Below are 10,827 nucleotides of genomic sequence, written 5' to 3'. Positions count from 1 at the left end.
TGGGGGGGGGGGGTTATAGAAATTAATACTTTTATTTAGCAAGGATGCTTTAAATTGATCAAAACTGATGATAAAGACATTTATAATGTTACAAAAGATTTCTATTTCAGATAAATGCTGTTCTTCTGGACTTTCTATTCATCAAAAGAAACAACAGAAAAAAAATCTACTCAATCTGCTGTTTTCAACATAATAATAATAAATGTTTTTTGAGCAGCAAATCAGAATATTAGAATGATTTCTGAAGGATCATATGACTGGAGTAATGATGCTAAAAAATTCAGTTTTGAAATCACAGGAATAAATTACATTTTCAAATATATTCAAATAGAAAGCAGTTATTTTAAATAGTAAAAATATTTCAAAATGTTACTGTTTTTGCTGTACTTTGGATCAAATAAATGCAGGCTTGGTGAGCAGAAGAGACTTCTTTAAAAAGCATTAAAAATCTTACTGTTCAAAAACTGTTGACTGGTAGTGTATATGTTGTAAAAAGCGATATATAAACAAACTTCATAACAGCATTACCTGTAGCCTGAGGTGAGCAGACTGTTACTGTGAATCACGTAACTTGTGGAATGCAAGCAACTTTAAGGTGTGTCATTAAAAAACACACAGGGAAGATAGAGATCTATGTGCGTCCTGTAGGAATACCCATTTGTGGTGGTGCAAAAGGGGGGTTGTTTTGTAGCCATTTCTAGCTGGATGAGAACTAGATCCAACTTGAAAGATGTTGAAAATTTCTAGAAATCAAGTCGTGACCAAGAAAGCATAAATTTAGCTTGAAATCAAACACAACTGAAGCATATGAAGCAGCAAGAAAGACGACAAATGTTTTCTGTGTAAATCAAATCAAAGATGGTAAAATTTGTCTATCCTCAGTAACACAAATTTCTCACTATATACATTTGCTCTCTGAAGGGTCAGTACAACAAAAACAGAAAACTGTCATCATTTGCTTAGCCTCGATGTATGACCTTCTTCCACCATGAAGCATTTAAAACAAAAAACTGAATGTCATCACCTTCTAACCATAACCTTTTCAAATGTGCCCGAGTGTGTGTAATTCATGACAGAATTTTCATTATTGTCAGTACAACAAAAACAGAAAACTGTCATCATTTGCTTAGCCTCGATGTATGACCTTCTTCCACCATGAAGCATTTAAAACAAAACCATAACCTTTTCAAATGTGCCCGAGTGTGTGTAATTCATGACAGAATTTTCATTATTGACTAGATATAGATAGATAGATAGATAGATAGATAGATAGATATCTCCTTTTCGTGAAGGACTGATAATACTCAACTCACACTCTGGTCATTCTGATTGGCATAAATGCCTTGTCTGCCATCTCCAATGTGACTAGAAAACCCAGGTGTTGCTGAGAGGCGTATTTCTCTCTGCAGTTTGGCCAGATCTCGTCGGTACAGTCGAATCTTTGTTGACATGGGGGTTCGGAAGGATGATGGAGCACCAAACAGCTCCTGTTCCATGCCCTGAAGCTGCGAGAGACATCACATATTCACTGATAAACTCAGAAGAGGCGGTCAGTCGGTTCTCATGTTACTGTGTATTTACATACACTATCATTCAAAATCTGGGGTCAAAAAGTTTTTTTTATATTTTTGTAAGTCTGTTATGTTAACCCAAATCAGCATTTATTTGATGAAAAATACAAAAATAAGTATAAATTCTTTATAACATTATAAATGTCTTCACTGTCTATTTTGAATCAACTTAAAGCATCCGTGCTTTTTAAAAGCATTAACTTCTTTTTAAAAATCTCACTGACCCCAGACTTTTGAACAGAATAGTGCAAGAAAGAATAATATGAATGAGCTAATGTCCTGTGTAATTGTTTTGTAGAGTTGCATATACTTACATTTCACATTTAAATTACAGTAATGTCATATACAATCTAACAGCAGTACAATGCAACAATAGTAACTTGTACAGACAATGCGATTGATTCAAAACACTTGACACTGACTGGTTTGTATGTCCTGACAAGGCAGACTGTCACTGGTTGTCTGAAGCACTACTGCCACCTGTTGTCTAAAATTCAATAGTACAACAGTCTATAATTCAAACTAAACACAAATTGAATGCAAATCATTCAAAACCTTCACCTTCTCTGCTCCTCTCTGGTTAAATGAGCTGTCAACCTACACCCAATCTGCTGAGACCATCACAATTTTTTTTCCTCATCTAGATTTCTAATAAACTTGGCATGGTATACTACTATGAATACAGTTGGCTTTGTGATCAGTTGCTTGTTATGTTTCCTTATTTGATTGTCGCATTGGATAATAGCATCTGCAAATGTCCTCAAGGTTGTCACTATTTAAAAGTATATATTTTTTATACAACAGTACTGTGTCAATGCCAAAATATTTTAATAACAGAATATCATGAAACTTTCCCATCATTAAAGGCACAATATGTAATTTTCGTCACTAGAGGGCCCTCATCTAGATTTCTAATAAACTTGGCATGGTATACTACTATGAATACAGTTGGCTTTGTGATCAGTTGCTTGTTATGTTTCCTTATTTGATTGTCGCATTGGATAATAGCATCTGCAAATGTCCTCAAGGTTGTCACTATTTAAAAGTATATATTTTTTATACAACAGTACTGTGTCAATGCCAAAATATTTTAATAACAGAATATCATGAAACTTTCCCATCATTAAAGGCACAAAATGTAATTTTCGTCACTAGAGGGCGCGTATTCAAAATAAACAAAGAGACAAAGGTATAGTCTGATGACACTGTGACTGAGTGGAATCATGGGAGTTGTGGTCTTCATCCCCACAGCCAATGCAATCCGACGGGACTCGGGCAGAAATCATGTTCATGGATGAGCTAATGATTTATTAACGTAGTAGAATGAAGCAGGGTGAGGCTGAAAGCCGTCGAAGCGAAACGAGGCCGCTGAACGAGCGTGACACACGGCTCGAAAGCAGCAGAGCTTTTATTATGCCACAGTCGACCGCTTCCACTCCTTCCGGTCGTGCGTATGTGGGGAAAAAAAAGCAGTGCTGTTTTATCATACTAGGTACATTTGAAAGTTCTGTTATTATGCTACTCTGTGCGGTCGTCACCCGTCTAATAAAACTCACAACATATTAAAGCGTCTTTGGTGTTTCCATGTTTTCTACAAAACAAAAACAAAAAAAAATCGAGGGGTTATGACGTCATTGGCAGGCGACACAATGACACTATGGACACGCTCCGTGTCACTAATTAAAATTGCTTATTTCTCTGGATTTAAAGGGGTCATATGATATTGCTAAAAAGAACATTATGTTGTGTATTTGGTGTAATGCAATGCATTTATGCGGTTTCAGGTTCAAAAAACACTGTACATTATTGTTTCTCCTCTATGCCCCGCTTGTCTGAAAAGCAAGGTGTGCTCTGATTGGCCAGCTATCCAGTGTGTTGTGATTGGCCGAATACCTCAAGCGAGTGACGGAAATGTTACGCCCCTACCATACTGTGATGCCCTGTCCGACCGGAGCGACGAGACAAAAACATTAAAACCCATTATAAACAAGGCATTTGTTGCATCCAGTGGGGACATAATTACGGATTATAATGACTTCTACTGTGTTTTAACGCGTTGCGTATCGCGCTGCGTAAACATAAAACCCATGTCTGCATTTGTGATCGGAGAAATGACAAACAACAAGCGCTACTCTACACTGCCCAAAACTCACGTTTGAATCATTAGTGGCAAATTCTTTAAATATAAAAAACTTACTTACAGGCTGTGAGTCAGAAGCGCCAGACTGTCCTTGCAAAGTTGGAACTGCCCCACTTTATAGAACAGCCTTTGAGCGCAGACCCATTGTAGGCTATGCAGAACTGCAGGTTCAGGAAACAGTCCTCCATAAAATGCATCACACAGCGTCACACACTGCGGGCTAGAGTGAGCGGCGGCCGGCGGGCTAGAGTGAGGAATGGCCGGTGGGTTTGAGAATGGCGCGGCCGGCGGATTCGACGAAGGAGCGGCAGGCGGGCTTGCGGCAACCACATGTGGTGACCCCGGGCTGGACTCCGCTTAATCCACGGTGAAAGCCGATCCGGCGATCCACATTTCCTCAGCGACCAGCACGGATCAGCTCTAGGCATGATGAAGCGGATATCGTCCTCTTTTGGAAGGCCAAACAAAGTAGTTTCACTTTCACAATGAAACACACAGCATCTCTACAACATGGCGGCGGTGGCAACAACAATACTACAGCGAGAATAAAAAAGTTACGCCTTCTTTCTTTGCGTGAACATTTGGGCGGTGTTATGCAAATCTTCCCACATTGTGACATAGACATGTGGGGCGTATTAGAACGAGCCGTTTTAGGTAGGCGTGGTTGACTCTTAACTTTTATAAAGAATATCTATTTGAGACTTTAGTCTTTGCAGATCTTCTTTAGAGCTTGTAACACTCCAAAGAGAAAGGAAAAAATGAAATCGCATCATATGACCCCTTTAAACATTCTTCGAAACATTTGGGATAATGTAAGTACACAAGTCAGCAAAATACATAACACTGTTCTAGTGGTTTTTGGATATTTTAATAAAAAAAATCTTACATATTGTGCCTTTAACAACTGCTTAAAGCTAATGACAGCTGGCAAATCAAATATTATTTAATATATACAGAGGCTTACGAATTACTATAGAAATTTCCACTTGACTTTTCTAAGCCTAATAATCATAATTTTAAGATTGTGTCCAAACGTTCAACCTATACTTTCAGCTAGTAGTGTCAATCCAGACCGACAACTAACTTACCACTTCTTCAGCCTCTGAAACACGCTCATCAAAGTCCCTGACAATCCTCTTCCTTTCCTCTGGACAACACAAACAAAAAAGTTAATTAATCTCATTAATGTGTTAGTATTTACAAAAAAATAAAATAAAATCACTAATACCATAATAACAAAATGCAGATTACACTGAGACAACTGACACTGGTTCATAATGTTGAATCTGTAGCCTTTTAAGGCAAAATAATAATAATAATTTTGAGTGAAAAGTTTGAAAAGAAAAAAAAAACTTATGCTTAAAAGATCAAATCCCTGTTTCTGTCCTACACTCTTATATCAGTATATGCACTCAACTGTCTGAATACTCTCTGTGAGTCCACAAGGCGAACAATATAAACATCTGAAACGTCAAATCCTGCTGTCATGATTGAGTTATAGATATAAAGAGTTGATTTACCTCCCTGGCACCTCTGCGCTCGTTCAGGCGTCAACTTCACTTCATCATATAGAGATCTGTACATCTCATGCAGCTTTTCAAACTCCTCAGTAGACATATTGGAGCGACTATATCGAAGCCTTACGCAAAGAAACGATAGTTCTCGACGTCAATGAGAAGATAATAAAAGAAAAGCAATTTGGCGTTTGTTGTTGTCTGTAAATAGTGAGAATAATCGGCTTTTCAACAGATCCTCGGGACAGCAGCAGACGCTTCCTTGTCGGACCTCGTGATTATAGGTGGCTTTGTTTTTGCCTGAAAACAAAAAGAGGGAAAAAAGACCTTATTTAAAAATATATAAACACCTACAACGCAGTTATATAATAATATTTATGTGTATTACTTATACTTTAAGATACCTCATATTGCAAAATTTAACAAACGTGTGGGACTGTTCAAGAGGGCAAACATATGGACAGCTTGCGTCATAAATACATTGTGGGATCTGTAGTTTACATCTTCCAATAAACCCAAGTAAACAGGTTTTGGAAATATGATCGGCCAGTCTACACTTCAACTGAGTGACAGAGGAAAACGCGATCACATAATATTATCTGTAATTAACTTGCATAAACGACTTATAAATATTATATTATGGCTTAACCCAAATAAATAAATAATAGACGTTCATATTCGTTTTTACGATTTTAGTTCCTGGGAATTTTTATTTATTTATTTTCAAGACACTTTATTGCCATTTTTTAAATCACACACACACAAGAGACATGTAAAAAAAAATCTAATAAAAATATGACAAAAATATAGTAGTAAATGTAACTAAAATAATCATTTTAAAATAAAATAAATGTTCAACAAGAATGACATCTATGACATGAAGATCAATACTATTTTGTTGTCCAGAGCATGGAAACTACAATCCCATCATTCCCTGGGATCCCAGCTGTAGATGTGAGTGGGAGGCTGAACACATTCACACCGACAGAGACAGACAGGAGTGAAGCAGGCCGTTTCATACTTTAAGATACCTCATATTGCAAAATTTAACAAACGTGTGGGACTGTTCAAGAGGGCAAACATATGGACAGCTTGCGTCATAAATACATTGTGGGATCTGTAGTTTACATCTTCCAATAAACCCAAGTAAACAGGTTTTGGAAATATGATCGGCCAGTCTACACTTCAACTGAGTGACAGAGGAAAACGCGATCACATAATATTATCTGTAATTAACTTGCATAAACGACTTATAAATATTATATTATGGCTTAACCCAAATAAATAAATAATAGACGTTCATATTCGTTTTTACGATTTTAGTTCCTGGGAATTTTTATTTATTTATTTTCAAGACACTTTATTGCCATTTTTTAAATCACACACACACACAAGAGACATGTAAAAAAAAATCTAATAAAAATATGACAAAAATATAGTAGTAAATGTAACTAAAATAATCATTTTAAAATAAAATAAATGTTCAACAAGAATGACATCCATGACATGAAGATCAATACTATTTTGTTGTCCAGAGCATGGAAACTACAATCCCATCATTCCCTGGGATCCCAGCTGTAGATGTGAGTGGGAGGCTGAACACATTCACACCGACAGAGACAGACAGGAGTGAAGCAGGCCGTTTCATGATGCTTATGCTCGGGGTTATTGCGGCTGGTTTAGGGGTGGTCGCGCTGATTTTAAGGTTGTTTTCTTCTCAAATCAGGTAAGCAATTCTGTTTTTTTAGTCGAGAAAGATTCATGCTATTCAGCCCCATTCATTTAAAAAAGACTGCATGCATGCATACATTCAGTCAGTCAGGCAAGATTCATACATTCACAAGAGCATAATGTGCAGAAGGGATGAAAACATTATGAGGTGAGAGACTACGACTGAAATCCCGGTCTATGGATGTAAAGAAAGCATTGCAGCCCAGAGCAGTATGAATTACATTACAATCCGGTTAAATAGTCACAACTGTTAATCGAACCAAACACGACCTTTAAACAACAGGTAACACATTATACATTTAACACGATTTTATTTACTGCGAGTGTAAACTGTGTTGATGGCTGTCCCGTGGTGGACCCGCCTCCACTTGACAGGAGCTGCTCTAGAAAGCGACCAATAGAATGGCAGCCTGGGCGGAGTCGCCCCGCCCATCTGCGTTACGGCGCTGCGCCATTGGCTCCAGTGTTTGGTGAAAGCTTTCTGCGTGGGATGGATCCCTTAACAGCTAGAAGTGTTGGCTGAATCCATATAATTATTGTTTAGAACTGCCTGTTCTGAAAAAAAAAATCTAACTGAATACAAAAAAAAAAGAAGTTTTTTCTATGATTATACTACGATTATATAACTGTACTGTATATACACACAACAAACTGTACAGTTATACAGTTATTTATAGTACATGCATAGTACAGTTCTCAATATATATAGAAAGAGAGAGAACTGTAGAGAACATGGAATGACAGAACAGTTGCCTGGATGAGCTGTTAGTTAGATCCTGCTTCAGATATTTCAACCCCGACTGCCTCAACTGACCAATCTGACAACCATGAATAAATGTAGTATTTTCACCTGTTTTTAGCCTTTCTGTGATGATCTTTATAATATATTTTAATGTTTGTGTAGAAAATATGCAGCAGGAGGAGTGTGTCGATCCACAGCACGGTTAGATGGAAAAGTTGCCTTGATCACAGGAGCAAACTCAGGAATCGGGAAGGAAACGGCTTTGGATTTGGCCTCTCGGGGTCTGACTCTTCGACGTCTTTATTATATACCTTACATCTTTAAAAATGCCTAATGAAACTATTTGAATAATTCTGTTTAAATACACATTAACACTTCAGTTCTGTTTGCTGACAGGTGCACGTGTGATTCTGGCGTGTCGTGATGTAGAGAAGGGCGAAGGGGCAGCGACAGAGATCCGTACACGAGTGGGTGGAGCTAAAGTGGAGGTGAGGGAGCTGGACCTGGCCGACACCTGCTCCATCCGAGCCTTCGCTCAGAGATTCCTGCGAGGTATTGCCTTATGATAGCCAATGCAATGCAACAACCAAGATACAGAAGTCCCAGATATGTGAGTTTTGTTTCTTCATTCAGAGGTTGATCACCTGCACATACTGGTCAATAATGCCGGAATCATGATGTGTCCTTATATGAAGACAGTCGATGGCTTTGAGATGCATATTGGGGTCAATCATCAGGGTAAGTGCGACTAATACTTGTATTTATATTAATATACATGTTTGCAAACCTGAATTTTTTCACAAGCAGGTGCTTTTCTTACTGTAAAAAAAAAAAGCACAGGCCTGTCAGGAATGATTTCAGGACACATCATAGTAATATCTCTGTTAGTTAATTGGCACATTTTATGCATGGTATTAAGAAAATCAGGAGATATGATAAAAACAAAGATTTATATCTCAGCGTCAATAGCCTCGCGGGCAGTGTGCTGACATATAGCGCTGTTGCGCTTCGGGCGTCCCAAGTTCGAGTCCCATCCCCCCTCTCTCTTTCACTTTGCATCTTGTCTAAAATACTGTCATGTCCTAATACAGGCAAAACCACCATAAAAAAGTAAATCTTAAAAAAAGGTTTACATATTTTCTGTACATTATCGTTTTACTCATGTCTTAACCTAAAATAGATGTTATACAGTGTTGTTACTGTAAAAACTAAAATGATTAAGAAACTAAATTGTTTTTGTTTATTGAAATAAAGATGAAATTAGATTACACTTGAGTACACTTGGAGATTACTTGCGTTTTACGCATGGCATAATTAACATGTCAGGAGAAATAATAAGTTTAGAAGTTAAACAATTTCCATTGTTAATGTTAACTAAAACAATTAAAAATGTAAAACATTTTGTTGTATGAAATAAAATATAAATATTAATGAAAAACTTGCATTGGCAGCAAACTGAAATAAAATTATTTTAAGATTAATTACTGAAACTAAAGCTGAAATAAAAATAAAGCTTATTAGAAATATATATATATATATATATATATATATATATATATATAAAAGATCAAAACTGAAAATGTAAAAATAAAGTTTAATTCAAAATACTAATTTAGTGCATAAATATACTACAATAACAAAGAAGTTTTGACAACTCACTTCTGCACTTTTCATTCAGGCCACTTTCTGCTCACATACCTCCTCATTGGTCTGCTAAAGCGTAGTGCTCCATCACGAATCGTGGTTGTTTCTTCACTGGCACATAATTTCGGCTGGATTCGATTCCATGACCTGCACAGTCAGGGCAGCTACAACAGCGGCCTTGCCTACTGCCAGAGCAAGCTGGCTAACGTGCTTTTCACACGCGAGCTAGCTCGCAGGCTCCACGGTGAGTACTGCTGTACATCAAACAAGAATCTAAAACGAAAAGTGGGATCCCGCCTTACAGAAGATGTCTGTTTGACTTGTATTGCATCAGGGTCAAACGTGACAGTGAACTCCGTGCACCCGGGAACGGTGAGGTCAGAGCTGATGCGTCACTCTACTGCGATGTCGCTGCTGTTTGCCGTCTTCCCCATGTTCCTGAAGACCCCGAAGGAAGGAGCTCAGACGTCTGTCTACTGCGCCGTCGCTGAGGAGCTCCAGGCAATCTCAGGCAAACATTTCAGGTGCAGCACACTTTAGAATGGGTTACAGTTTAAAGGGATAGTTCACCCAAAAATTTAAATTCTGTCATTAATTACTCACCCTCATGTTGTTCCAAACCGTAAGACCTTCGTTCATCTTCAGAACACAAATTAAGATATTTTTGATGAAATCCGAGAGCTTTCTGACCCTCCCATAGACAGCAACGCAACTGAAATGTTCCCAGGCCCAGAAACGTAGCAAGATCGGTAAAATAGTCCATGTGACATCAGTGGTTCAACCGTAATTTTACAAACCTACAAGAATACTTTTTGTGCGCAAAAATAACGACTTTATTCAACAATTCTACTCCTCCTTATCCCGTCTAACCCATTTTGGAGAGTATCAGGACAATGCGCTTGCTTCCGCTTTATGTAAACGCTGGCCTTGTTTACATTCAGAGGAGAGCATGCATGTGTCATAATAATCTGCTTTGATTAACAATGACATCTACTGTCTGGACAAAAAAAACACAGACATTTTATCAAAGTATCTTCTTAATGTTGCACAGTTTCATACAAGTTTGGAACAACATGAGGATGAGAAAATTACGACAATTTTCATTTTGGGGTGAACGTGAATACATTCACTATATTCCAAGTCTTCATATAATAGCTTTGTATGTTAAAACCGATTAAAAATCATCCATAGTTTCTTAGGTACTGGCATGATATTAAACCTCCCTCTCTGTCTCTCCCACACAGTGATTGTGCCCCTGCTTTTGTGGCCCCTCAGGGACGTAATGAGGAGACGGCACGGACTCTGTGGGATGTAAGCTGTGAATTACTAGGGATTGAGTGGGACTGAAACATTCATTTGACCTGCTTTTTTTCTTTTCAGTTTTTTTTCCCATCTTTCCACATTTTCAGTAATTAGATTTCTATTGTCTTTCTTGGTTTTGTTTAAAGGGTCATATGAGGCGATTTCAATTTTTCCTTTCTCTTG

The 10,827-nt window shown here is 37.7% G+C and overlaps 2 protein-coding genes across 3 annotated transcripts in view; one reads left to right on the top strand and one right to left on the bottom strand.

The window, feature by feature from the left end:
* The window catches only part of vti1b (vesicle transport through interaction with t-SNAREs 1B), a 16,204-nt gene extending 6,741 nt beyond the window's left edge, over positions 1-9,463 (bottom strand). Inside the window, exons 1-4 of one of the 2 annotated variants that reach the window (XM_016276725.1) lie at positions 9,397-9,463; positions 5,232-5,525; positions 4,800-4,858; positions 1,314-1,505 (exon numbers count right to left, since the gene is read on the bottom strand). In XM_016276725.1, coding sequence (XP_016132211.1) covers positions 1,314-1,505; positions 4,800-4,858; positions 5,232-5,328 — 348 coding nt within the window. In that variant the 5' untranslated portion in view covers positions 5,329-5,525; positions 9,397-9,463. Of the gene's footprint in view, positions 1-1,313; positions 1,506-4,799; positions 4,859-5,231; positions 5,526-5,629; positions 5,689-9,396 lie in introns of those variants that run through there. The other variant, XM_016276726.1, reaches the window with a different exon arrangement.
* On the top strand, positions 6,812-10,827 carry LOC107588583 (retinol dehydrogenase 11-like). The gene is made up of 7 exons (XM_016276724.1): positions 6,812-6,951; positions 7,861-7,979; positions 8,095-8,250; positions 8,332-8,436; positions 9,377-9,586; positions 9,677-9,866; positions 10,587-10,827. Exons 1-7 carry the CDS (start codon positions 6,872-6,874, stop codon positions 10,687-10,689), a joined length of 963 nt encoding a protein of 320 aa, XP_016132210.1. The 5' UTR covers positions 6,812-6,871; the 3' UTR covers positions 10,690-10,827.

This window comes from Sinocyclocheilus grahami, unplaced genomic scaffold, assembly GCF_001515645.1.
Source record: "Sinocyclocheilus grahami isolate Dianchi unplaced genomic scaffold, SAMN03320097.WGS_v1.1 scaffold106.1, whole genome shotgun sequence".
Lineage (NCBI taxonomy): Eukaryota > Metazoa > Chordata > Actinopteri > Cypriniformes > Cyprinidae > Sinocyclocheilus > Sinocyclocheilus grahami.
The sequence above is the reverse complement of the archived record's forward strand: the minus strand, read 5'-3'. Positions and strand labels throughout refer to the sequence as shown.

Bases quoted from the DNA above. Each gene is read 5' to 3' on its own strand.
- LOC107588583 (XM_016276724.1), top strand. From the start codon at position 6,872: ATGATGCTTATGCTCGGGGTTATTGCGGCTGGTTTAGGGGTGGTCGCG. The intron at 6,952-7,860 runs GTAAGCAATTCT...ATGTTTGTGTAG, and splicing joins TTGTTTTCTTCTCAAATCAG to AAAATATGCAGCAGGAGGAG. The intron at 9,587-9,676 runs GTGAGTACTGCT...GTATTGCATCAG, and splicing joins GCTAGCTCGCAGGCTCCACG to GGTCAAACGTGACAGTGAAC.